General features: G+C 38.1%; 3 protein-coding genes across 10 annotated transcripts in view; 1 reads left to right on the top strand and 2 right to left on the bottom strand.

The window, feature by feature from the left end:
• LOC116852109 (DNA-directed RNA polymerase, mitochondrial) overlaps positions 1 to 4411 on the bottom strand; it is a 14388-nt gene extending 9977 nt beyond the window's left edge. The window contains exon 1 of the mRNA XM_032832127.1: positions 4222 to 4411. The gene's annotated coding sequence lies outside the window, so the exon portion shown is untranslated. The remainder of the gene's footprint in view (positions 1 to 4221) is intronic.
• Positions 2412 to 11655, top strand: LOC116852111 (cysteine sulfinic acid decarboxylase). The gene is made up of 7 exons (XM_032832137.1): positions 2412 to 2526; positions 2990 to 3031; positions 7602 to 8031; positions 9298 to 9692; positions 9763 to 10226; positions 10549 to 10886; positions 11096 to 11655. Exons 3-7 carry the CDS (start codon positions 7771 to 7773, stop codon positions 11267 to 11269), a joined length of 1632 nt encoding a protein of 543 aa, XP_032688028.1. The 5' UTR covers positions 2412 to 2526; positions 2990 to 3031; positions 7602 to 7770; the 3' UTR covers positions 11270 to 11655.
• Positions 11399 to 23659, bottom strand: LOC116852110 (alanine aminotransferase 1). Of its 8 annotated transcripts, XM_032832132.1 has the most exons (7): positions 21161 to 21216; positions 20939 to 20982; positions 19952 to 20472; positions 13913 to 14242; positions 13070 to 13514; positions 12090 to 12358; positions 11399 to 12017 (listed from the first exon to the last, which is right to left on the bottom strand). In XM_032832132.1, the coding sequence occupies exons 3-7, from the start codon at positions 20303 to 20305 to the stop codon at positions 11739 to 11741; spliced, it is 1677 nt and encodes a 558-aa protein (XP_032688023.1). In that variant the 5' UTR covers positions 20306 to 20472; positions 20939 to 20982; positions 21161 to 21216; the 3' UTR covers positions 11399 to 11738. The 8 variants fall into 8 exon arrangements, with proteins under 8 accessions (XP_032688023.1, XP_032688020.1, XP_032688027.1 ...); XM_032832129.1 differs by lacking the exons at positions 20939 to 20982; positions 21161 to 21216 and adding an exon at positions 23501 to 23659; XM_032832136.1 differs by lacking the exons at positions 20939 to 20982; positions 21161 to 21216 and adding an exon at positions 23501 to 23589 and having other exon boundaries at positions 19952 to 20469.

Raw genomic sequence — 23659 nt, 5'->3', positions numbered from 1 at the left:
AGACCAGGGTAAACTCGGTGAAAAGCAGAGTGACCCAAAAGCGGAGCCATCACTCTGTTGACCGTCCACGTAAGTCACTGATTTCACTACTTTCAAATTTCCCTATATAGTTATCTATCGTGGACGTAACAACCCAATGAAAAATTTTTCATATATAATTATATAAAATTATATAAAATTATATATAATTATACATAATTATATATTATTATGTATCAAATTTGTCCATTTATGTTCATACATTCTACTTATATATGTAATTATACATAACTATGTATAATTATATATATAAATTTATATATAATTTTACATAATTACACATAGATTTATATGTAATTATACATATTGTTATACATAATTGTGTATAATTATATATAATTTTATATGATTATATATAATTATACATAATTATGTATGGGCAAATTTCATACATAATTTTGCATGAAAAATTTTTCATCGGGGAGGAAAAAGAGGAAAACGAAAGGACAAACAAAAAGAGAAGCGTATTATTTAGGCAAAAATAAGGGTAATACCCAGCATCTTTATCATTACATTGTGACCTTTTAAATTACCTTATAAAATTATCTTATTCTTATGGCTCCTGCACACAAGACGCGGTAATGCTTGCCGCGCGGCGGAAATTCACGCGACAGCCAATCAATATGCTGCTTTCCGTAATAACCTTCTAGCTCTTACGGAAAAACAACATATTGATTGGCTGTCGCGCAAACTTCCGCCGTGCGGCAAGCATTACCGCGTTTTGTATGCAGGAGCCATAAGAATAAAGTAATTTTATAAGGTAGTTTAAAAGGTCATATTGTAATGATAAAGATGCTAAATAGCGCGCGCCTGTAATGTTTTAGTTGAGGAAAATTTTACGTGTTTTCGCTGTTCCTGTGTACAGATGCTAGCCAGTAAACATATCTAAAAAATGTCGAAAAGATATCTAAAAGACGTCTTATGTAAATGTTGCGTAAGATATCTTTTAGATATCTTTTAGACAAGCAAGGGTAACTTCTGTACACAGCGAAAACACGTGAACAGCGAAAACACGTAAAATTTTCCTCAACTAAAACATTACAGGCGCGCGCTATTTAACATCTTTATCATTACAATATGACCTTTTAAACAACCTTATAAAATTACCTTATTCTTATGGCTTCTGCACACAAAACGCGGTAATGCTTGCCGCGCGGCGCAAGTCTGCGCGACAGCCAATCAATATGTTGTTTTTCCGTAAGAGCTAGAAGGTTATTACGGAAAGCAGCATATTGATTGGCTGTCGCGCAGACTTGCGCCGCGCGGCAAGCATTACCGCGTCTTGTGTGCAGGAGCCATAAGAATAAGATAATTTTATAAGGTAATTTAAAAGGTCACATTGTAATGATAAGGATAATAAGATTGTAATGATAAAGATGCTAAATAGCGTGCGCGTAGCGCGCACCTGTAATAGTTGAGGTTTAGTTAAGAAAAATTTTACGTGTTTTCGTCTTACGAAAATCTTCAAGCGTGTTTTCTTTACGTATTTTACGTGTTTTTCGACCAATCGAAAAGAAGCTGCTAGCTATTGGATTGGTTAAGCGACAATTATAAACGCAAGCGCGAACGCGCAGACGAAGTCGTAAGTAATCGATAGTATGATATTGGCTTAAGGACGCGTTCGAATTGTTCAGACGTGTGATCTGTGATTTTTTGGAAAATATCTTTGAACTTATTTCTAAGGAATATCAAGGCGGTGATATGTGCATTCAAGCGCCAGCAAGGGAACATTTCCTTCCTCCACTTACGCACACAATCACTCTATCTATTCATGTGACGATTGCCATCGTACGGATAGACGAATAGGTCTGTGTGCGTAAATGGTGGCAGAAAAAATCTTACTCGAATGCACATCATTACATCAAGGGTCATCTATTAATCGGAGAATGGCACTGCCAAATTAACATAATACACATCTTTTAACGTTGAATGATATTGAGGGAGAAGCCACCCCCACAAAAACATACATGTTACATCCACGTGGAATCCACGTGATTTCGTGGATTCCACGTGAACTCTACGTGGATTCGACGTGAATTCGACGTACGTTTTTGTGGGAATTCCGCCAGAAATAATTCGTCAATCGATGTCGAAACGATGTCGAATCGACATCGATTTCACGATTTCGATGTCGATTCGACATCGTTTCGACATCGATCAACAAATCATTTCTGGCTTGGCATATATTGAGAAAGAGAAAAATTCCCAGATAGCACAGATGATTAAAAAAAAAATCAAAACGAATTCAGTCGTATGTCATCAATTCTGAGTTCATTTTCAGATGCAAAAAGAATTCTGTAGAATTCAGTTCAGTGAAAAGAATTTCTTCTCACATTTAAAAATAAACTCAGAATTGGTGACATACGACTGAATTCTTCTTGAATTCTCTGTGCTATCTGGATTAATTTCCATGTTGATAGCTTTTTTAGCACGATTGGACAATCGGTCGAGTCCCGTTCATTTTCGCGTGTGCGGACTAGTATCCCAGTAAGCAAGAAATCATTAATATAACGTTATTACAATGATATTCAAGAACCTGTAATATTGTCAAATATGTAATGTTTAATACTGTATCGAACATTATTATGAACATACTTTGACCGCGATTTGGAAGTTTCAATAATGTTGAAATAGGGTTGCCATAACGTTTTAATCGTCAGAAATATTTTTAAGATGTTGCATTGATCTCAAATAAATGTTAAAGTAACATTTGAAAAATATATTATTTAAAATATATATATTTTATTAAATTAAATATTAAATTAAAATATATATATTTTTTGTAATGTTTTTAAAACGTTTAAACAACATTCAGAAAAATTATATCGCAAAATAACATATGAAAAATATAAATGCGATATTATTAAAAAATGTCCAAACAATGCACATGAAATCAATGTTTCTAAAACGTTAATTTAATGTTCCTTGCTTATTGGAATGTATCGTGCAGAAGAAAATGACGAGAATGAAGTAACGATTCATTTTCCCAGAGGTAATCAAAATATTGAATATGTAACATGAGATATTGATTGGTTACCTTGTCTTTTTTATCACGCCCCATTCATATTAAATTACTAGATTTCCGCATGTTGATAACTTTTATGTTCTTGTATGTATTATTATCTTATAATTTTCTCACATCCAATTTGCATGTAATTTCTTTTATCCGCAAAGCATATCAGCATATCATATATGCAAAGTATATCATATATATAATTTTGCAAATTGAGGAAGGGCAATTCTCAGCTTATCGATATATGTACTGCAACACTCGACTATTGCAGAGAGACGCGACGAGAGAAAAATTTGTAGCAATCAAGCGGAACTAAAGCAAAATCCACAGAACCATTGTGAGAGAAGGTTTGAAATTTTCTCATAAAGTTCCACTTTAAGTTTCGTGACTACTCGCCGCGGCTGTCTTAATTTTAGACATTAGAAACGAGGAAATGTACATGTTTAAAATTCAAAGTAGATTTACAAAGGTCAAAATTTAAAAAAAATATATACACTTATAATCGCGCGTACGCGATTAGGTATTTAAATTACCCTATGGACACTTTTTTTTAGTTTCCTTCCATCTTTTTTTTAAGAGTAAAACTCTAACAATCAAATAATAACCGTAAAATTAATATGTTTAGAGAAAGAAATAAGAATTCACAAACGAATATATCAATCAAAAAATAGGAAAAAGGGCAATTCGAGTTCAAGCACAGGACTAATACCCAGATAGCACAGAAGTTTCAAAAAGATTTCAGAAAGATCTCAGAAAGATGCAATGTTTCAGAAACATTTCTTCTTCAGAAAACTTTTTGAAACTTCTGTGCTATCTGGGTAGTGTTATGTACCATATGGGTAAAACCTTCCTTGTGTTAGGAAATATTTATTGAACATGAATAATCAATATAAATAATCAAACGTTTCGGCTCAATCATGAACCCTCTTTAGTGATAATAAAAACTCAAGGATTACAATACGAACGCATTAACAATTAATTAAAGACCTGATTAAAATGACATGAATGTTAATCGCAATATTAAAGCTGACAAGACCGTTACCGAAATAATATTAAGTCAGATTAAAATATTAAGAAGTAGCCGTCATAACTATAAAAAAGCATAAAATAAAATAAAAGTAAGTAAAATTGAAATATAATAAATAAATAAAACAGAAAATGTAAAATACCTTTGTTGAGGTCAGCTAAAAGAAAAACGATCCTGTCAACGATAACATCGCCACGTCTAAGAATTACAAATAATTACATATTTATATAACCGAGCAGTAACATTGCGGCAACGACTCGTGGAAGAGAAGGAAACCAAAAAAAAATTTATTTTCATAACAAGCCGCAGTAGCTGCTGCCTAAATATTCAGTGTTCTTTTGTGAGTTAAGACTATGCTTTTGAAATTTGATGAAAATCATTTCTGAAATCAGGCGTTTCAAGTAAAAACGTTCCTCATGTAAAACTTTGGCATGATCCCAATCGAAATCATGGTTCTTCCTCAAACGGTGTTCCTGTATGGCCGTTAACTCCACCGTAGAACTCCTAGGAATTCTCCCATGTTCGGCAATATGTGTAGAGAGTCTTCTACTAGTTTGACCAACATATGACGCCTCACAACCACTGCATTGCAACCTATATACAACGTTATTATGGGAACCAAGAGGCAACCTGTCTTTATGCACACGAATTAATCCTGATAATTTATTAGTGCAAGAATAAGCAATATTTGTTAAATTATTTCTAAAAAGCGTCTGATTATTTATATTGATTATTCATGTTCAATAAATATTACACGATTTCCTAACAAAAGGAAGGTTTTACCCATATGATACATAGCATTATTAGTCCTATGCTTGAACTCGAATTGCCTTTTTCCTATTTTTTAAATTAATATGTCATCCAACCTGCCTTTCTAACCTACATTATTTTGTCACGTTAATTTTACGATTATTTATTGATTCTTAGAGCAAAAGGAAAGTGTCTGAAATGTGCTTAATCGACTGCAAATGTCATTTTTTGAATGTCTTTTTATTTCGAAATACTTTTCAAAATTTTGGACATGCATTTCCTCGCTTTTCTGATGTCATAAGTCAAGATGGCCGCGGCCAGGAACCTTAGGAGTGACATCAAAGATCTAAAGGCTGTTTATGAAATAATAAAAAATAAATTGTACTAATTTATAAAAATTATCTTATAACTATGTAATTTCGTTTTCTAATTCGAATCTTTCCCGTAACAACCTGACATCGAAGAATGGAATCGAAACCGTTATTCCAAAACCAGGCAAGTCTACATTTTGACGTTGCGCGAATGACTACATGAATAGTTATCGTCAGCCATTGACGTCAAACAATGACATCACCGATTGCCCCAACAGAAAGTGGATTTTCCTTCTAATGCGCTGCTAATCTAAGGGGAAATTCGATGCTTCTGGTATTATCCGCTTAATTAACACTACATTAAACCTTCCTTATTTGTATCTTTCACGTGGATGCAGAGTTATCCTTGCGTTCACTCAGTGATTGATTAAATGTCTGTTCACTTTGTGCACTTGCTATATTTTAAGTAAAATGTATATTAATATTTCCTTTCTTTCATATAGAAAGAAATAATTACAACGCAAAAAGTATAGTGAAAAGCGAACAAGTTTATATATAGAATATTCTAAATCTACCAGATATAGTTTTGATTACAATTTTTTTGGCCAACAACAGAATACACAGGAAGATCGCATCTCTGCAGTTTTCAATATTATACTATCCTTCAATCAACTTTTAAATTGAAATTTTATTGAGCTTTACTTTTCGAATTTATTCGACTGAAAAGAATCGAGTTTATCATCTATTTCCTTCCTCGATTAATTTGCACAAGAGGCTTGGTTTTAATCGTTAATTACTCAAATATTCTGAATTGCGTCTTGACATTTCGTTGAAGAAAAAGTTCAATATTAAATCGGCCAAAAAATCTACGGTGACATCGACATCCGGCAGTTTCAGCACGCTCTATATACGCGTGCAATATGTGAACAGAATAGCGTAGTATGCGTAATATGCGAACAGTTTTCATGTGCTCGCGAGCAAAAACCTCGTTTCATGTTCTTTTTCCCGGTGTAAGTAGGAGAGAGACAACGGTATAAAATCTCTGCTATATCATTACCGGACTAATATGACTTTTACAAGTTTACTAATAATTGAATCGGGGATGGCCTTGGCAGCGCAACGCGCGAAACGAGGACGTGCCCTCTGACAAAAACGCGAAAGTATTAATATTACTGCGAGACATTCTATGAATATTCCACGCGGCGCGTCTAATCTATTCCTGTAACAATGTTTCTACCAAGTTAGTACTTTTTATCGGATGCTGCGGCGCGGCGGGAGATGTAGGATTTTATCGCAGTATTTTGCAGTTGCAAAACGAATTTTTCTTGTGTTTTACATATAACGCGAGTACGATTTCTAGCTGAAGTTCAATACGAATGATTTTATCCAAGCGTTAAAAGTAGATTCTTCGATTATAAACGGTGTATCGTGACAGATAAAATCGTGTCGCGAGAATCTTGTAGCCTTTGCTGTAAAGCCTGATAAAAAGTGACAGCTTTGTTAGAATGTATTCACGAGACAGTATGTTTGACGCTACAAAGAATGCAACATACTGTACTATCCGGGATGAAAAGAGAGAGAGATACGAGGAACACTTAACTCGAAGGCTCTTCGCGATCCTACTTTTCCCTGTCATGGTCGCAAGAGATCGTGAGAGATTGTTGCATAATTGTTTCCCAATGATTTATTGCCATGAAACAAGCATAGATTCTAACCAAGGGTTATTAAACTGAAAAGTCAATTAAATTATATTTTTTTGGTGTGTAGCATATATTATTATACATTTTATATATTATGACTTATATATTTTAAATCTTATATATTATATATATATATATGTATATATATGTGTGTGTGTGTGTGTGTGTGTGTGTGTGTGTGTGTGTGTGTGTGTGTGTGTGTGTGTGTGTGTGTGTGTGTGTGTATGTACGCTCTCTCTGCAAAATCCTGTATAAGTTTATAGAAATATCTATAAATTTTTTAAAGAATTTTAATTGAAGAAACTCTTTATTTTAAACATTTCTCCTTCTTACAATTTAAAGGTCTTGTAGGAGAAACTGCTAGCAATTTTATCATATTATAATATTTTAGATTGCTTCACATGCTTTAATATCTATTGATAAATATTTAATATCTATTGATAAATATTTTAAATATTTCAAATATTTTGGATTTGTCCCACACTTGAGATTTTTTTTACGTATGTTCTTGATAAAGAGGAAAAAGTTGCGAATGTATGTAATTCGACACAAATGTCGAATTTTTGCATCATACGTATCGATTTTCAATCTCAGATATTTATCACACTTTTATCTGCATTTAGCGTTTAGTTTTCTAGTTCATCTTTTATACACATACACAAATCAATCCTTTTCCTTTTTTTAAAAATCTCAAAAAAGTATGTCCAAGTATGCGACTCGCCTGGACGATAACAGTCGAAGAAAAAAACCATCCCCGGAAGTTCTTCCGGGTATTTCCAGAAGCAGATATGAGAAACCCGATCATCGAATCGTCGTTCACGTCGTAAACGCGGAAAAGCGCGCACTGGAGGGAGACGTCCTTGGTCCGCGGGAATTAATACGTATAAAGGAAACCGTCGTCGGTGTCGCAAGTCCATACCGTCGCAAACCATGCCCGCTAACGAGGATACCTTCAACGAGTCGTTGGAGCGGATAGAGTCCGGAAGAATGAGTCCTTTGCCGTCTCAGCACAAGCTAAGCGGAGGACCGCGGGATCCCGCGTCTCCGCTCGTTCCGGGGGCGATGGTGGACGGCGATCCGGAACGCAACGGAGCTGAGAAGCGGAACTTCCGTAGTGTGCCTCGTCGGGACATCCACGAGAAGCTGTTCAGGGACTTCTTCGAGCTCGTGTTGCAGCAGGCGGTTTTCCAAGTGAGTCGGTAGTCTTTAACCAGATTATTCCCGCAATTGTGGACACTCGCGGATAAATAGACAAAGAAAGTATTTGCACAATCATCACCGTCAGTCCTCTTGAAATAACTCTAGAAAGAAAAAATATCAAATAAAGAGTTCAGTTCGTTATTTTGTTATATTACAAATAAAAACCCGGATAACATGCATGTCTAAAAGATGTCGAAAAGATATCTAAAAAACGTCTTATGCAACATTTTGTTACATATCTTATCTGGGAATATTCTTTAAGAAAAGATATTAATAGAGTGAGTCATTTCTTCCAATGTCGAAAAGAATAAATATTGTGGTCAACCAATTATACAATTCCTTGCACAAATTTTCATAAAACAACAGAGATATTTTAGCGTTAGATAACTCACCCTATATAATAAGATAAAATTAATATTTTTTTTTCTGGTACAACTTTGCAAGATTATTCCAAAAAAGGAATGGTACGTATGAATACCCACTTTGCACACAAACTGATAACTAGCCTTGAATTTACGCATTGTTACGTTAATGTCAAATGCGATACTACGCCGAGAAAGAGGGAGGGGAGAGAAAGGGAGAGATCCTCGATTTCGTAACAGAGAATGTAAAGGAGAATATGGAGAGTAATCTAGGATAAAAAGTCCTCGACAAATGTGTTCTCTCGTAAAAACGCATGGTGCATATATATATATATGTGTGTGTGCACAGACACACACCTAACACTGCTGGGTTTTACTATCGCGGGTAACTAACGGTGTTAGGATTCCCATTATTGCGTAAATTATTCGAATCAAGAATACCTTTTGCGTCTTAGCACACAACCACATTTTTATGCTAATATCAATTCCATTCATCACGAATGCGGCGTAATTATGTCGCTTGTGGTGTATCGGTGAAGTAGTGTTAGTAATAGTACTAAGTATCGGTCAAGTAGTGTTCGTACTATCATGTTACGAATGACGCGGCAACAAAACTGCTAGTATCGATCTCATTATTATGCAAATAGCTGCAAATTATAGATATTCAATCAAAAGAAACAAAAGGAAAAAGAAACCGCTAGCGAGAAAACGCTGTCGTGCACGAGATAATTCTTTGAGTCAGATACAGACAATTTGATTTCGTCATCCTGGTACACTCGGGGCTCTTAATCGAATTACTAATTCGTAGAAATACTCACATCGGTTTTCCTCAGCGGTTTTCATGAGCGAGAACGTGTTGAATCACCTTGCTAATTAATGTTTTGTCTGCGCACAGTCTACTTCCGGCGAGGAGCGCGTGGTAAAATGGGTGAATCCCTCGGACCTGCGATCTGTTGTTGACCTCTCGTTGTCGGCCGAAGGAATCAGCCACGACGAGTTGTTGACGCTGACGCGCAATGTCATCAAGTACAGCGTGAAGACGGGCCATCCGCATTTCGTCAATCAGCTGTTTTCCAGTTTGGACCCGTACGGGTTGCTGGGTCAATGGCTGACCGACGCTCTCAACCCGTCCGTCTACACCTACGAGGTGTCTCCGGTCTTTTCTCTGATGGAAGAGGACGTACTGCGGGAGATGCGCCACATTATCGGTTGGCAGAGCGGCGAGGGACTTTTCTGTCCGGGTGGCTCTATGGCGAACGGATACGCCATTAACTTGGCGCGCTATCATAAGTAATTGTTCGTTGATTCTGCAAGGAAAAATTAATATGTAAAATGTTAATGTATGTATCTGTTCGACTAGGTATCCCAACCTGAAGCAAACCGGACTGTCGCAGATGCCGCGGTTGGTGATCTTCACATCGGAGGACGCGCATTATTCCGTGAAGAAGCTTGCCGCGTTTCTGGGTATCGGCTATGACAACGTATACATGGTCAAGGTTGATTCCAAGGGCAAAATGTTAGTGACTGATCTGCAGGCGCAGATCGCCCGTGCCATCGGGGAGGGTGCCGCGCCGTTGATGGTATCCAGCACGGCAGGTACCACCGTGATGGGCGCATTCGATCCGCTCAAGGACATCGCCGAGGTCTGCAGAAAGTATAGCTTGTGGTTCCACGTGGACGCTGCCTGGGGCGGAGGTGCTCTCGTCTCCAGGACGTATCGTCATCTCTTGGACGGCGTTGAGCTCGCCGACTCGATTACCTGGAATCCTCACAAGCTGCTCGCCGCACCTCAGCAGTGCTCCACCTTGTTACTGCGTCACGAAGGTTAACTATAGTTAATAATATATTTCAATTAGTTGCATCTCTTATTAAATATGTCAAAGTAGCAACGGATAATCCTCATGTTTTACATTATATTCTTTACGAATTTCAATAACGAAATATTGCAAACACGAAAGAAACTCGCGGAATTGTTTGGAATAAGGCAATGTTCGACTTTCGATAACAGATTTCGGTGCAGAAAGGCGAACAAAAGAAAATAATATTGCATATAATTCTATTATATTACTGTGCTTATATAAATTTGTGTAGTTTCTAGTCTCTAGTCTGTATAGTATTTTAATTAACGAGATTCGACTCTGCACAGGCTTGTTGCAGTCAGCGCACGGTTGCGGCGCGAGCTATCTCTTCCAGAACGATAAGTTTTACGACGCGTCCTATGACTATGGAGACCGACACGTGCAGTGCGGTCGGCGGGCGGACGTGGTTAAGTTCTGGTACATGTGGAAGGCGAAGGGCACCCGTGGACTCGAGGCGCACGTGGATCGTGTGTTCGCACTGTCGCGCTACTTCACGGATCTCGTGAGAAAACGCGAAGGCTGGCACTTGCTCGCCGAGCCTGAGTGCACCAACGTCTGCTTCCGGTATGTTCCACCGTCGATGAGAAACTTGACAGGCCCACAGCTGGACCAAGCGATGCACAAGGTAACTTTCTTAGTCGTAAATAGTATCTTGAAATCAAACAATCAACATGTCGGTCATGACGACATGTTGTTTGTTTATGTCGTATTGTCTATGTCAATCAATGTGAATTAGGCAACGTGTTAAGGATCTAAAGATTGAAATATTCAAGTGTCTAGTGAAGTAAGCTCGACTATGTTCGATCATTAAACAAGTCGATGAAACGGTTGCAGATTGCGCCGATGATCAAGGAACGCATGGTACGCGCTGGAACAATGCTGATGACGTATCAGCCGCTCAGAGAAATGCCAAACTTCTTCAGGCTCGTGTTGCAGAACTCGGGATTGACTGAAGCTGACATGCAGTTCTTCGTTGACGAGATAGAAAGGCTCGCTGCTGATCTTTGATCGTTTCGAACAGTTGTAGATGTTGTAAATAGCGGCTTAGTGATAAGCATGTATGTATTACAAGAAACAAATTGCTTTCGCTATTGCAGAGTTGCTGAAGACACTCGGTAAATCTGAAACTAAGTGATGTTTGCTTTGTTCTTTTTATTGACGGTCGTCCACCGCGATATTCATTAACCCTCGTTGGCATAACGATAACAACACACTAGAGATATTTACACATATTCGTACACGTCGCCTGATGATTTACATTTTATACATATAACGTCAGAGAACCTGATTATACTTTCTATACAATTCAATAACAAGTAGCGTACGCCAAGTGACGATCTTCAACTTTGGGTATTTGATCGTAATAAAAATATTGCACATTCGTGATGTTCGAATAAGAGACTGGTCCTCACATGGATACCCATACAGCGCATTGTCGTATGCCTCCAATCCACGTTTTTTTCGTCGAATATTTGATTTAACTGTACTCCTCGAGGAACTTGAGGTGGAACTGCTTCAAACTCTCGAGCATCGTTTTGATTTTGTCCTTCTGCGGCAGGATAGTGGTTCTGAAGTGATATGTGCCCGGTTTCTGGCCGAAACCCGAGCCGGCGATTACACAGATTCCGGTGGTTTCCAATAGCTTGAACGCATAGAAAATATCTGGCTCTTGGCCCTTTGCTTTCGCCGCCTCAATCGCTTTCGCGGGTATTTCGAAGCGAGGAAAAACGTACATCGCGCCCATCGCCGGGTTCGCCTGAAAAATATCAGCATCGTGAAACTCGATGTAGTTGGACGCTTTATTGAGTCCAGTTCAAAGGTAACTCACTTTATATCCGGGAATACTATTGAGCGTGTCAACGACAAGTTGCGATCTCTCCGCGAGAGATCGCAGCGTTTTGGCTTTTTCCTCTTGGAATTGTTTATACGACGGTTCGTTCGGTCGCGGCGGATTTACCACAACGTCCATCACGACCTGACCGAGAACGGTGGGGCACAGCATCGCGGAGATCGATTTCAGCAAGACCGCCATTACTTGCGGATCCATGTTGATGATCTCGGCGTAACCACCGCGGATACCGCACTCGCCCATGTAGCCTGTAAAGGAAACATTTCAGCGATGAAATTTAAAATTACAATGATTTTTTTCAACATCTTCTTTAGCTTAACATTAACGTAATACCATATAGAAGTTCGAAATTATTCAACGATCAATGTTTCAATTGAATTTCCGAATTAACGATTTTAGTTTGATCGCGAAGTTTTATTTTCTCATTACATTATATAACGTACAATGTGGTAAGGAGGGAATGGTTTGAGGAATTAGATAAGGAATTAGATGGGAAAGGAAAGGGAGGAAAAGAAAGGATATGGAATGAGGAATTAGATGAAGTGAAAGGTAAAATTCCAAAAAAGATGTGGAAAGAAAGAGAAAAAGTTAAAAGAAAAAATGGTAGAGATAGGATAGAAAGTGAAAGAAAAGAGTAAGAATAATGAGACAAGGGGTTAAAGGTAGAAAGAGGAGAAAAAGGGGAGAGAGGAGGTTATTGTGGCTGTAAATAATGTGATAGTAGGATAAAAGTAGGTTTAAGCGAGGGAGAGGGAACGGGAAAAGGCGTAGTATATAAGGAGTGGATGAATATATGGATGTGTGGATGGTGATAAGATTTATATAATGTAAACCAAGTCCCCTTCTTGGCAATAGCTGAATGGTAATAAATACTATACTATATAACGTACAATGTTTCGATTAAGGACTCCTTGCTTTACAATGAGATCCACGCGCTGATTCAAATTGTCGTCACGTACCTTTCGAGATAGACATGAATGACGCGAGCTCCATCTTCGAGTACGGCTCACCCATTTCCGTCATCACCTTCTTGACGGAATGGAATGCACTGTCTTTGTCGTATATATTATCCTGGTAGACTTCATCAGCGAGCAAGAAGAGATGATTCTTGTGGGCGAAGCGAATAATGTTCTCGATATTGGAGCGCGTTAATACCTGCCCAGTCGGATTACCGGGGTTTATCACCACCAGCACTCTAGGATTGCATTTTTCTTTGCATTCTTTCAGGGCTCGGTCCAGCTCATCTATGTCCAGGGACCACTTGTTGTCCTCGTTGAGGTAGTAGCCAATCTGAGCGAGGCCGAATTCCGCGAGCGTTGCGGAGTACAAAGGATACTGCGGAATCGGGATCAGCACACCGGACGGTTTGCCATTGATCTTCTCGTTGAACAACTTCAGGAATGACTGCAAAGGAGAAAACGGCAGTTTAACGTGAGAGTCGGACAAGATATTCTTTCAGTAGAGTAGTTTAACTCGCCTCTATGAGTGATTATTTCGTTCCATGCCTTTTCTTTACTTATCCTCAAAGAGAAACAGAACAAGACGATCACTCGCGAACACGCGATTAAGCCCACATTAGGGACTAGAAGTTAAAATTTGTGCAGAAAATTGGAGATTAAAATTCGAATCACTATTATTTATTATTAATCTCGGTTCTCTTGGTTTCAATAGATTACATTCCGATTTTCAATTCGCAATTCTTATACGGGAAAAAATTTGGTTAATCCAAAATGGTGGAATTTCCAACACATAATCTGAATATCGGACAATGAGGAGAAGAACGAGACGTTAAATTCGCGTACCTTGATGCCGTCGGAAGCTCCGTTCGATAGGATGATATTGTGATAGTCGCAGGAGATGCCGTCACGATCCTGAATATACTGTGCGACGTGCTTGCGAATGCACTCGATGCCGGCGGACTCCGAATACGAGCCCACGCTGCCGCCTTTGCAACCGTGAAGGACCGTTCTCGCGCGCTCCTTGGCGTCCTCCGGATAACTCGGATCGGTCAAGAGGTTCGGGGAAACCGTCAGCGTCAGTACTTGCCGCAAGAACGTGATAGGCTGCTGACCCATCGCGTGAGCATCTCCCACATTGGCTTTGATCACTTCTTTGAAGGGTTTCTTGACGCCCTGCCAACAGGAATAATTAAGATTTAATGATGCGATATTCGCGTGTCAAACAAAACGCACGTGAAACGCAACGACACTAAATAGAGGTGGGAATAACGAGCTCGCGTGTTCGCGCTAATTCATTGCGCAAATTCGGCCAATCTAATAGTACATCACATCCGCTCGCGCGTACATGCAATTTCGCACACACAGCGTTTCACTTTTTACATATTAATTGATCTCATGATTGCACAGTGGACCAGGAGACTGGCCAAAATTAATATCTTATAAAATATCGTATAAAACTGGCCAAAATTAATATCTTATGAAATATGTGAACATATATAACATCATTACACTTATATAAACTTTTCGGCATCGCTCATTCTATTTTTTATGTCACTAGAACAATACATGCGCGCCATATAGCTAATAAAAAAACAATAATAACTGTAAAATAATAAAATAAAAATTAAATTAAATTAAAATATACTTTAATTAATTAATAATTATAAGAAGAGACAGGAAAAGATAGTGAAAGGCAGGGAGAGACAGGGAGAGACAGGAAGAGGCAGGGAGAGACAGGGAGAGACAAGGAGAGACAGGGAGAGACAAGGAGAGACAGGGAGAGACGGGGAGAGACAAGGAGAGACGTGGAGAGACAGGGAGAGACAGGAGAGGCAGGAGAGACAGGGAAAGACAGGGAAAAACATATCTCTTCTGTATTTTTTTTTCGTGAGCTAACCAACGCGATGACAGCTATTTGCTTGGTAATTTGACAGGCACAAATGACACGAAGCAAGCCGCAGCTCACATGAAGTGAGCTAAGCGAGAGAACCAATTAACATCGCGAAAAAGCGGCAACAATTAAATCTCTTATATGCCTTTTTTTAGAGAGAAAAATTTCGAAATTCAAAATGGCGGATTCAATATGACGGGCCAAAATGCGAAAAGCAACTTGATTTGGATGAAACTCGAGGATTTTTGGGGTCGCTGAATTCGAACCTGATAACATATTTTTAAGATTTAAGGTGGCGGATGCAATATGGTGGACCGAATGCAAATATCCAAGTAGAACAGATTGCTTATTGGTTAACGTTCTTGAAGTTAACTTTTGGAACGTATAAGAAAACAAGTCAATGTCAGTAATTCGTCTCCATTAATATGATTAAATATATCGATTAAATAACAATTTACAGTTGGTTAATAGTTAGTTCATTTACGCATCTTACAGTTATCACTTGGTATATATTTAATTTGTATCCATATACCAATTTGATACATTTATATCTACATAATATCTTTTTGGATATTACAAGTCATCTTTCGGGCGGACATTAGATAACCTTTTTAGTAAACAGAAACCTAATTTTTTTTACCGAAAATAAAGTTATCCTGACCTAACTTTGTATAGTAAAATGGAATACTTTGTTTGGAAGATAATGTTGTTTTACTTGGGTACCCGGGAAAAAAAAGTTCAGATAAAAACCAGATATGGATTTTGTCAAGATCTAATAATTTTGTCAAGGTCAGATATAATTAAATATAATTCAGCTATGATTCAAATCTCTCCATATATAATCATATATAATAGTAGATATATAGACAGATCTGAATCATATCTGAATTATATCTGATTATATTTGATCAAGACAAAATCTATATAGCCAAATAATAGCCAGATCTTGACAAAATCCATATCTGGCTTTTATCTAAACTTTTTTCCCGTAGTGACTTCATTTGGGTAAAACTCGGTAGTTGGGAGTTCTTGAAGTCACTGAATATGAATTCAAATTCAAAATTCCAGAATTCCAAAATAGTAGGTCCAACATGGCAAAAGACCAAAAGAGTTTGCTAGTTTGAATGTTTTAGTTTTGAATTGGATTTCGAATGTAGCGACCCCGAATATCTACCAAAACCAATTTTCATAACAATCAAAGCATTTTTAGCATTTCTGCCCGACAGTTTGAATTTCTAAATTCTGTGTTCAGATTCGAATTCAGCGACCCCGAAAATTTACCAGTATCAAGTTGTACAACGATTGGAATATTTTTAACATTTCCGCCCACCATTTTGAATTTCTAAATCCTAAGTTTGGATTCGAACTCAGCGATCCCGAAAACTTACAGTACGAAATTTCACGGCGATGGGAGCACTTCTTTTAGTCTTTAGTTATTTTTTTTAGATCTGCTGATTCATTGTGCATAGACATGAAGCGTGTACGCAGTATTTCGCGAAGATCCTCATAAATTATGAATGGTGGCAGCTAATTTTATAAAACACATAAACGAACCCTACGATATCTCAAACGTAAAGATACGCAGCGCAACTTCACGCAATTTTTGTTCCAAAGAATGACATTGCGGTAAATATTCAGAAACATATGCGTATAATTTTTCCGCCATTTTATATGTTTCGTATTTTTTCATTCTGCACGTTATTATAATAATGATTATTATTATAATGATTTATCTAAGTATAACGATGAATGAGAAGCAAATTCTTATTTACTGCAATACTAATAAAATATTGTAAACGTTAAATTACTGGTACGATATATAATATTCAAAGTTTAACTTTGAACTTTGTTGCCAAATGAAAACCAGTCGATCAAATTAAATGAAACTTGGAAAATAACTAGCTTAATTTATCTAGATGACGATAAAACATTTGTCTGATCTCATCTCCGGAATAAACTTTTGGCCACTTTTTGAGATTTGCTAGCCCACTGTGGATTGAAGAAATAAAAGTTCATTCAAAGAAACAGAAGTTAAAAGTAACACGTAATTTTATCTTCGCGCTTTACATTAATTTGTTCGGTATCCTTCGCATACAAGTTCAAGAATAAAATCTAAGTAGTTAAATGAGAAAATACAACTACGAACTGAATAATTTTCCAGAATGACAAAGCACGCCACCAGAGGTACTTTTGCTCTCTGCAGATTAAGCAGTTCTCAAACAGTGGAACTACTCGGATCATCGACTGTTACGCAATTGTGTGCGAAGCTGAAAGAAGCGTATCCAATGACGAGTGTGGCAATGTACACACAATTACATCGCGATGAAATAAAATACATCTTCATTTTTCTCCAGCAAATACCGGGTGTTGGTCTTACTCAAACAGACGTTCCTATTTTTAACGCCTAACTTTCGACGTTTTCGAGATACAGGGTGTCTCACAAGCGCCCGACACACTCTTCTCGATGCATTTCCGCCGAGCGAGATATCTCCGTAGCGATCGGGAAAAAATTGCGATCGCCACAAGTCGTAATTAGCATGGGCGGGGAGGGACGAATGATCGGCACGAGATACCGTCTCTTTGGCAGAAGAGTCGTTGTATCAACAACACAGAAATGCTTTAGCGTCTGTGGATCTTTTCCAATTGCTTAACACATCTTGACACATTAGTACACAAAACCAGTTTATTGGTCACATATTATCTAAAATATCTTGCAAGATAATATGCAACTAATAAAATGATTTTATGTAACACAGTGTACGCAACTGGAAAATATCCATTATCTATTTTAGTCTACTTGAAATTATCGTTAATTCCGTTGACTGTGGATTCATCTCTATCAGCTCTAGCAAATATCATTTTGTTCCGGCGCACGTAATGATAACGCGATAAGGGATGTTGCGCGTTCGGCAACAGCTAATATGGAACGATGAGTTGGTGCGAGGCAATTGACGCGAGTTACGTTGTTCGAACGCGGGCAAATCGACGGGACGTCGATGACGTTCGCAATGCGCAGCTGGTTTCGTCGATTGCAATTATGCGACCTGCACGATATATATTATTGTACGCCGATATGCTATCGCGCGTCATATTATTTATTATCCCTCGATAACTCATTGTGACCATGGGAAGTTATCGCGCGAATCAATCGAATATTTATCTAGCAATCAGTCGTAAATCTATTCCAGTTGCATCTAGTTAGGCTATCAATATCGATCTAGCAAGCAGGCACGAGATATGCATAATCGATGAACCTTGATTGAGGCCCGCTTGTTCCAACTTCTTGGTAAATTGACTGATGATTAAATCGGCACTAATATATTCCAGTTTCCAAGTTACATTTATGAAAAAAACGTAGAACACTGCAATTTCTTGGAGAAGTCGTAAGGTATCCGATGAAAAATTTTTCATGCAAAATTATGTATATAATTATAATTATATATATAATTATGTATAATTATATATATAATTATGTATATAATTATACATAATTATGTATAATTATATATAATCATATAAGATTATATATAATTGTACACAATTATGTATAACAATATATAATTACACATAAATCTATGCATAATTATGTAAAATTATATATGAATTTATATATAAAATATATATATATTATAATATATAATATATATATATTTATATATTAAATCATATATGTGTCTTTGTCTAAATTGAAAAGGAAACAAAGTAGATATATGATTTTTAATCATCAGTTTACCAAAAAGTTGGAACAACCGACCCTAAATCTTGATTTTATAAGGTAAAAGCACTAATGTCTCGACAAGTACCTAATCCTGGACATTCTTTTTGTTTTAGTCTTTAAATACAAATATTTAAGCTTTTAACATAAAATATATACACAAGTAATGAGTATATACATTCTATGTTAAAAGTTTAAATATTCGTATTTAAAGACCAAAACAGGATTAAGTATGTATCTGGCAATTGGTACTTTTACCCAATGAAAAATTTTTCATATATAATTATATGAAATTATTTAAAATTATATATAATTATACATAACTATATATTATTATGTATCAAATTTGTCCATTCATGTTCATACATTCTACTTATATATGTAATTATACATAATTATGTATAATTATATATATAAATTCATATATAATTTTACATAATTATGCATAGATTTATGTGTAATTATATATTGTTATACATAATTGTGTACAATTATATATAATCTTATATGATTATATATAATTATACATAATTATGTATAATTATATACATAATTATATATATAATTATACATAATTATATATATAATTATAATTATATACATAATTTTGCATGAAAAATTTTTCATCGGATACCTTACGACTTCTCCAAGAAATTGCAGTGTTCTACGTTTTTTTCATAAATGTAACTTGGAAACTGGAATATATTAGTGCCGCTCTAATCTCACAGCCACAGGCTGACGTAATGTTGGGAATATTTTAAAAGCGAGATAAACCACAATCGCGTACTAATACTTTTTCTCTCCTTCTCTGTCCGATCGTCTCGATCGTTCTCCGTTCACGATTCGCGACCGTCTTTTCACGTCTGAAAATACATACAAGACAAATAAAACATCGATAGCGCAGGGAATCACAGCGAAAACGCGGTTCTATACCATATCGAACGATCGCGAACAGTTGGTCTCTCCTTCTTCTCGTCAGCACAAGCCTTCTAGCGAGCGCGAGAGAGACGACCTGTTGTTAAATTTTACTTCCCTTTTTTCAATCAAGCCAATACAATAGTGGCCAGTCAGCTCAATTAGTAATTACTTTCCTCTTTCCGTCCTCCCGTCGATCACCTCTCTCTCTCTCTCTCTCTCCACCCTTCCCCGTGACCGTCCACACTTGGCATTTCACCATAGCAACCTCGCGTTTGACACCGGCCGCGTCGTCCACCCAGCCCCTCGCCTACTTTATCGCGCACCCCGACCTTGCGCCCTTTCCCGAGGCTTACCTTACCTTTTGCAGCTCCTTCTCGATCTCGATCGCCCTGAGGAGCAGCGGCCCCCGCACCGCGTACTCCATCTTGCGCAGGTTCTCGTACACATTGTCCCCGGTGAGGACCTTGCCGGACCCGGCACCAGCCATGCCGCGACAGGGAATAAGCGGCTGCAATAGCATCGGTGAGCGGGACGCTGCCGGCCTGCCAACGGCGCGCCTATCCGCCGCTGCTGTCCCTACTCCTCGGCCGATCAACACCCCGCTGCCGCCGCCACCTCCGTCGCGGCCTACGGTCTGCCTCGCCGCCGCCGTCGACGTCCTCGACGACCAGCCGCCGGCGATCGCGGCGCTTCGCAGACGCGTGTGCGACATGATCAGCGTTCACCCTCCTCGTTTATCCGCTTCGCTGTCGCCTTGCTGACGATGATACCACTGTCGCCTGTCTGTCTCACTTCTGGAGATGGCACTGTTCGTTTGTCTCTCTTTCTCTCTCTCTAGTCACTGAGCACCTGACAATCTGCCTTGCACCTAGCCACCTGCTGTTTACGAACACGCCTGGATTGTCGTTTTTACCGCTTCGTGCTACTCGCGTTCGATCGCTCTCGATCGATTTTGGGAATCAGGGCGCGGGAATCGCGCGCACACTTTCTCTCTCTCTCTCTCTTTCCCTCTCTCTCACGACGTCACCAGGCGCGGACGTTGCGACGGCCGCGTGAGAACGGTCGCGAGAAGGCAGGTGGTCTGTTCTTTTCAGCTGCACTGCTGGTGCAATAAGTCAAAGTGAGACAAGTATATTTCTTCTCACTCTAACTTATTGCACCAGTTCAGCAGTGCAGCTGAAAAGAGCAGACCAAGGGAGAGGGAGAAAGTGCAAATTCGCCATCGAACCGCCACTGCGGCAGAGTGGAGTTCGATCTCCAATGATCGCGCCACCTGGGGACCGCCGACGATGTCGTTAATCGTAAGAGAAAAATGCTGGCGCGTCTTTATGAATGTGCATAGCACCTCGGTGTCTCAAAGCACTCTTCTGTCACAAAGCAACGGGGACGCTGAACAGACCCGGGCAAGAATGACTTGACAAAAGGAGAGTTTTTTAATTCATCGATGGATCCATTGCATTTGCGCATCATGCGATGGATCCATCAATGAATTAAAAGACTCGACCAAAGTTGCCGTGTAACCAGCTCCCTCAAACGCGCACGTCGCGTTCCGAATGCGCAAACATACAAGTTGAATTATTCAGGCAAACTGAATCGTTGTCGGACTCACGACTCTCCACACCAACGGGCGACCTTCTGCGACTGCGGAAGCTGCGGTGCGAGTCTCGCGATATTGGACCGTCACAGAACTGTCGTCTCCCAGACGCAGGCGCGTGTTTGTCTTATGGACTTTATCTCTGTCGGGATGACGCCACGAAGATCGTCGATAACCAACGACTCTCGGCACGAATCTTTTTTTCGCTCATTCCGATTAAATTCCGATAGAACGTTCAGTCGTTCAGCTGATCGCACAGTTTAAACGCTCGACGATTCCCCAGAGAGAACAAAGAAACATGATGACGTCGAGAAATAACGAGAAAATTATCGAGTTATGATTGACAAGTGGGCTGTTATAATCTAACTCTTGTCGTTCTTACGTCATCGTGATTTTCCGTTCTTACCTGGCTCGCTCATTTTCTTTTGAATGCGCATCGCGTGTGTTACGCTCGTCAAAATGTTCGATACGTTCACTTGTGCGAGAAGCTCGAGTACCGTGCACAATCTTCCCATGAAATAATTTTTCCCGTTTAAATTGTCGACGTTACAGAGGGAGGCACTTTGCACGATAACAACCCAGATAATACAGAGAATTCAAAAAGAATTCAGTCGTATATAACCAATTCTGAGTTCATTTTAGATGCAAAAAGTATTCTTTTTACTGAACTGAACTTTGAAGAATTCTTTTTGTATCTGACAATGGAATTTAGAATTAGTGACATACGATTGAATTCTTTTTTAATCCTTTGTGCTATCTGGGAAAGGAACACGAAAGAAAGATACACCGAAACAGACCAGGTTGAACTATTCCAAACAACATAAGATAAGATCTCCAGAGGATGTCCTAGGAGCGTTCTCAAAATATCTTTAAGATATCCTGTGGAAATCTCCCTACTTAAAATATTTGATAGAAAATAATTAGATAAGATTGAAATGGATAGAATTCCTATATTGACTTATACAACTTTTTATACACCGAAACCGTACAACATAGACTTTCTATATATTTTAATCATATTTTATGATACTATTCTTTTCAATCATCTTGAATAGTGATGTTTGTATAATAAATTGATATTTCTGAATCATAGTAAATATCGCATTATGTATTTATTATTATTTTTGTGTGTATATCACATTATATATTTATTATTATTTTATAATACTTACAAACTACTTAAAATATTCTTTCATAACAATTCTACTTATAATGATGGTTACAAAATGGTTAGATAAAAATGAAAAGAATATCTATGCAGTTTAATCATATTTTATGATACTACTCTTTTCCATCATGTTGAATATGAAAGTTGGTATAATCAGAATATATGCATGATATATGAATTCACTTACGAAATTTCGTAAATGAGTTGTGAAATATGTGAGTAAAATATGATAGACAAATTTCTATCATTTTCTATCCAACATTTTAAACAGACCTGTGCTATGTTTGGGATCCAAAAATGTTAAAGTGAATAAACTAAATATTATTGAGAACTGTCGAGCATCGCCGAATCCCTGAGGTCACAGACTCTGTACTATGAACTTCCAACGGTCAAACTTGTTAAACAAACTCGCTCGTGACATCAAATAGATATTGAATTCCTTTTCCCCGCGACCTTATCGTTTTTTGTTTTAACGAACCAATACAAGAGATACAAGAAAAACAATAAAAATACTGCACGCGCCTTATCGGTTCGTCTGCGAAAAATACGATCGTTTGTCGAACGCAAACGCAAATGAACTGCGTTTATTTATCGCCTCGAGAAAATTATGCTCATACGTAACGATTGATATATATGTATGCTCCTTGTGTGGCTCCGATAGTTATCCATCCAAGAGCGACTATGTCGCGCCCGAGTACAGGTTATTCGTGAATTATTTGGCGAATTATTACCCAGGTAGAACACAAAGTCATATAAAAGTCAAAATGACGTCAAATGATATAAAAATGATATCATTTTGACGTCAAACGATACCATTTTCATGACAATTTCATGCCATTGATGTCAAAATATCATCTTGACATCAAATATCTATGCAGTTTAATCATATTGTGAAATATGTGAGTAAAATATGATAGACAAATTTTCTATCATTTTCTATCCAACATTTTAAACAGGCCTGTGCTATGTTTGGGATCCAAAAATGTTAAAGTGAATAAACTAAATATTATTGAGAACTGTCGAGCATCGCCGAATCCCTGAGGTCACAGACTCAAAATGATTTTGTGTTCTACCTAGATAGTCGACATGGTTTTGGATCAAGGACTGACGTTGCACCCTAAAAGTCGCGATCTCGCACAACTCACCTCCGGCTTTAATGGCTTTCGCCCATCGCCGACTTGCCACTTCGACACGCGACAATAAGACTGACTCGCGGTTTCGTGCGCGTTTGCTCGGCTTATTACTACTTTCATATTTTTAGCATATTATGTAAGTCACGTGAATGATGGCGAGCAGGTAGTCGT

This window comes from Odontomachus brunneus, unplaced genomic scaffold, assembly GCF_010583005.1.
Source record: "Odontomachus brunneus isolate Ranch 3 - 2012 unplaced genomic scaffold, Obru_v1 Obru_scaffold_203, whole genome shotgun sequence".
NCBI lineage: Eukaryota > Metazoa > Arthropoda > Insecta > Hymenoptera > Formicidae > Odontomachus > Odontomachus brunneus.
This window is presented reverse-complemented; position numbering and strand designations above follow the sequence as displayed.

What these genes read in the sequence shown, in the direction of transcription:
- LOC116852111 (XM_032832137.1), top strand. Translation starts at nt 7,771, where the DNA reads ATGCCCGCTAACGAGGATACCTTCAACGAGTCGTTGGAGCGGATAGAG. An exon ending in AACTTGGCGCGCTATCATAA is followed by an intron (nt 9,693 to 9,762) that starts GTAATTGTTCGT and finishes CTGTTCGACTAG; the next exon opens with GTATCCCAACCTGAAGCAAA. An exon ending in TGGACCAAGCGATGCACAAG is followed by an intron (nt 10,887 to 11,095) that starts GTAACTTTCTTA and finishes AAACGGTTGCAG; the next exon opens with ATTGCGCCGATGATCAAGGA.
- LOC116852110 (XM_032832129.1), bottom strand. Translation starts at nt 20,305, where the DNA reads ATGTCGCACACGCGTCTGCGAAGCGCCGCGATCGCCGGCGGCTGGTCG. An exon ending in TCGAGAAGGAGCTGCAAAAG is followed by an intron (nt 14,243 to 19,951) that starts GTAAGGTAAGCC and finishes TCCTGTTGGCAG; the next exon opens with GGCGTCAAGAAACCCTTCAA. An exon ending in ATAGTATTCCCGGATATAAA is followed by an intron (nt 12,018 to 12,089) that starts GTGAGTTACCTT and finishes GATATTTTTCAG; the next exon opens with GCGAACCCGGCGATGGGCGC.